Genomic DNA, 4,014 nt, shown 5'->3' with positions numbered 1-4,014 from the left:
CTGTGCCCTCCCCGCGGTGCCCCCTTCCTCCCTGACTGTGCCCTCCCCGGGGTGCCCCCCTTCCTCCCTGACTGTCCCCTCCCCGGGGTGCCCCCCTTCCTCCCTGACTGTGCCCTCCCCGGGGTGCTCTCCTTCCTAGGAGGCGCCCACCCACCTTCCTGGCGTCTCTGTGTTCAGCGTGCCGTCCATGGTGGGAAACCGCCAGAAGGCGATGCCTGCAGCCTTGAGGCTGGTATTTCCCCCCCCACCCCCTTGTCCCAGGAAAGGCACTTTCCTCCTGGAATGTCTGCGGAGCCGCTGGTCAAGCTTTAGAGGAAGGTTATCCCCAGAGCAGAGCAAGACAAGAGTTCATTAGATAGACGTCTTTGAGTCTTTCCAATTACACATTCCCCAGGCACCATGTAATTCAGGCCAGGCCACTACACCTGGAACTTTCTCCCGCCAGCGGCCCAGTGGGGCAGCACGGAGCCTTAGGGGCTGGCTCACGGCCCTGCTCAGGTCTAGAAAAGCCGCCGTGGTGTTAGTGATGAAGAAGGAAAAGAGCAAGGGAGTTTAGTGTGACGGCAGCCGACATCTTACACACGTGTGACCTCCTGCGATCCTCACAATGGTTCTGCTCAGTGTCGTGTGCCCATTTTGTAGATGTGGTGATAGAGGCTCAGTTTTTTAAAGTGACATGTCCAGGCATCCACACCTAGGAGGGGCGGAACTTGAGTTTTCGGACTAGAAAAGACGTCCACCCTCGCATTCTCGCACACTGCCCACGGCCACATCAGGATCGGCGGAAATTAGCAGACAGGAAGTGGACGTCAGGGCTGTGCAGGACTTTTGTCACTACAACCAGACCCAGTAACGAAAGCAAACAGACGCATGCACCTCCTTCTGTGGTACCCTGACCTGCACCCCCTTACCTCCCCCGCCCCAAGATACAGGAAAGGTGGGTACGTAGGCGTGCCTTCATGCACTCACGCACTCACCCACTGGCTCATTTGCTCAGTAGGACTGGGTGGCCCCTGCGTACCCACGAGTCAGGCTTCATGGGTCCGGAGATTCAAAGTCAAGGCCAGCGGAGGGAGGAGGTCCCGTCAGATGGTCAGATGTTAGCGTGGAAGTGGGCTGGCAGGTGGCTGGCCTGCTGACCTTGGCCTCTCTCCCCGCTGCCTCTGAGGCGTGACCGTGAACGGAGAGCTGATCGGGGCGCCGGCGCCCCCCGGCGGCCACAAGAAGCAGCGCACCTACTTCCGCACCATCACCATCCTGGCCAACAAGCCGGAGCGGTCATACCTGGAGATCACGCCGCGCAGAGTCATCCTGGACGGCGGGGACAGGCTGGTCCTCCCCTGCAACCAGAGCGCGGAGGCGGGGAGCCGCGGGCTGCAGGTGTCTGTGTCCGCCAACGCCAACGTCACCGTCACCATCCAGGGCACCGTCGCCTTCGTCGTCCTCATTCACCTGTACAAGAGGCCGGCCGCCTACCAGCGGGACCACCTTGGCTTCTACATCGCCAACAGCGAAGGCCTATCTGGGAGCTGCCACGGGCTGTTAGGTGGGCGCCGCTTGCGCCGGGTCGGAGCGTGGCGGTCGGGTTCCCGGAGTGAGGCTTCTGCCGCCAGCGTTGGGGCACAGGCGTGGGGAATCACCCTCTCGGGGTCTGGCTTCTGACTCCGGAAGCTGCAAGCCGAGGGCAGTCCGCGGCCCAGCACGGGCGTGGGCCCCCATCCGGCCCCGAGCAGCCGCACCGTCTCTGGTTTCCAGGCGCAGAGGCCCCCCCCCCCCACCTCCCGGGGCCCTTGCCCACGAGTGCCGCCAGGGCCTGGTGGGAAGGCGGGGTTTCCTGGCACTTGAGCCGGATGGGCCGGGTCCTGCCTGACTGCCAAGGGCGCCGGCCGGTCTTCCTTTGGCCTCGGCCGTGCCCTCACTTGGCCCGCAGCCCTCTGGCAGCATGCACTCTGTGGCAGGCAACAGAAGGTGTGCGTCTCCTGGGAAGGTGCAGCCTCGGAGTGCGGTCAGCCTCGGAGAGCACGTGTCCCCCGGCCTCGGGTCGCCCCTGAGCGCGGGGGGGGTCTCGGTGGGGCTCGTCGGGACCGAGATTCCTCAGCCCAGTGTGGCCTGCACTTGACCCCCACCCAATGTTTCTCGTGTGCCCGCAGGCCAGTTCCTGAACCAGGATGCCACGCTCACCCAGGAGCCCTCCGGGCTCGGCGAGGGGCCCGTGCACGTCCTGCAGGTGAGAGGACACCGGGTCCCCGTGGTCTGGAAACAGAGGAGCATCTACAACGGGGAGGAGCAGGTGCGCTGCTGGCTGGCCCGCAACAGCGCGGCCGAGCTCATCGACGGCCGGTACCAGGACTACCTGGCCACCCATCCGTTTGACACGGCGACCGCGTTCGGCCCGGGGCCGTCCGGGGGCTCTGACGCCGCAGCCTGAGCGGAGGCGTGTGTGCGGGGACGCGCCTGGCCTCCTGACAGTTGACGGCTCCCCGGGACCCACCCCTGCTGCCGGGTAGGCCCCGGGTCAGCCTGAGTGAAGGGTGGGGTCAGGGCGCTGCAGCGATGGCAGCATGTCCCTCTGCGTCCTGCCCTCCCCCTCCGCGATAGAGACGGTAACCGAGGACTAAGGCCCCCCTGCGACGCGGAAGTCTGCGCCTCGTCCCTCAGCCTGCGGTGCGTGCGCTGGGCCGGCCGGCTTGTCCCTCTCGCGGCCTGTCGTGAGGTCGCTGGGGAAGGAACGCGGCCACGGCGCTGCTTCCCCTGTGGGAAGGGCCGCGCTGGGCACTCTGCTGTGCGCCCTTCGCCAACGCTTGGGCGTCTCCCCGGCCCCAGGCCCCCACCGGGTGGCCACCCTCTGCCCCCGGGGGCCCTCTCGCGGGGCCAGGACCCAGTCATGCGCTTAGCTCGTAGGTCTGGTCGTTGTAGACAATTCAGGCTTTTCTTAGGAGAGGGCTTCCTTCTGCTGTGATGTCTTTCTTGCCTTTGGAAATGAGTTTTCATTAAAAAAAAAAATGGTTGAAAATCGAACACGTGCATCGCAGAGGCCATATTCCTCCCACGGGCTGTGTCCCCTGCTCGTCTGTGCGGATGGATGTCCTGGTTATTCCAGCGAAGCTAGTAAAGAGCACAGCCGTCCGCGGCCAGTTTTCCGGGCCCATCTCGGTGCCGGAGACGTGGTCCCCACCACCTGTGTCATAATTCCAGCCTCGTCTGCTCTGGGTCCTGGGGGAGGGTCTCCATAAGGACCCCCAGAGCTGGGATGGGAGGGAGGGCCGGCACCGGGTGGCATCCGCCTGCCCTAGGAAGCCCCCGCACACTCTCCCCATCAAGGCCGCAGACCTGCTCTCAGATCTGAGCAGCTGTCCCTCGGGTCGAGTAGGCAGAGCCAGGCGACAGCACGAGGCGGGCACTTGGGGTCCGGAACTCAGAGGAACAATCTGACCCCATGAGGGAAAGGTTACATCGGTGGGGGGGGCTCAGCAATCAGTACATGGACCCCCTCCATGAAGCCCGACGAGGGGGGAAGCCAGGCTAGGGGCGGCCTGGGGGGGCCCATCCCCGCCCCCCTCGCCAGCTCCTGCTTCTCGCTCCGTTGGGCCTGCCCAGGGCCACCGCGGAGCAGAGCCTGGTCCTCCCCGGGCGATGAGCACATTCAGGACGCACATGCGCGCAGGCGGCACTTGGGCCCAACGGCCGAGAAAGGAAGATCTGGGCCAGAGAGCTGGAATGTTCTAACGTGAGACTGAATTCAGTGAAAACCTTTGTGCAGCCCCGCGGGCAGCTTCTTCCGACGGGGTGTCTCCAGCGCCTAGCAGCTAGGGAGAGAGCAGAGCTGAGGAAAGGGCTGTGGTCCCCCCCCTCCCACCAGGAGCCCGGGACCAGCACACGATGCCCCCACGTTCCCATCGGGCCAGGCCGCGTGGGAGACTCGTGCAGGGCACATTTCATTTGATTGTCGCAAATAAAGGTGTGTGTGTGTGCGCGTTTTGGATGCATCTCACAGGAGGCCAATTTAAAATTAGT

The 4,014-nt window shown here is 64.5% G+C and overlaps 1 protein-coding gene across 1 annotated transcript in view; it reads left to right on the top strand.

Moving 5' to 3' along the window:
• ITIH5 (inter-alpha-trypsin inhibitor heavy chain 5) overlaps positions 1-3,018 on the top strand; it is a 79,977-nt gene extending 76,959 nt beyond the window's left edge. Inside the window, exons 13-14 of the mRNA XM_039216651.1 lie at positions 1,169-1,546; positions 2,151-3,018. Of these exons, the coding sequence (XP_039072582.1) occupies positions 1,169-1,546; positions 2,151-2,428 (656 nt within the window). The 3' untranslated portion in view covers positions 2,429-3,018. The remainder of the gene's footprint in view (positions 1-1,168; positions 1,547-2,150) is intronic.
• Positions 3,019-4,014: the final 996 nt, after the last annotated feature.

The sequence above is a fragment of the Hyaena hyaena genome, unplaced genomic scaffold (genome assembly GCF_003009895.1).
Source record: "Hyaena hyaena isolate Hyena2069 unplaced genomic scaffold, ASM300989v1 scaffold_647, whole genome shotgun sequence".
NCBI classification, from domain to species: Eukaryota; Metazoa; Chordata; class Mammalia; order Carnivora; family Hyaenidae; genus Hyaena; species Hyaena hyaena.
This window is presented reverse-complemented; position numbering and strand designations above follow the sequence as displayed.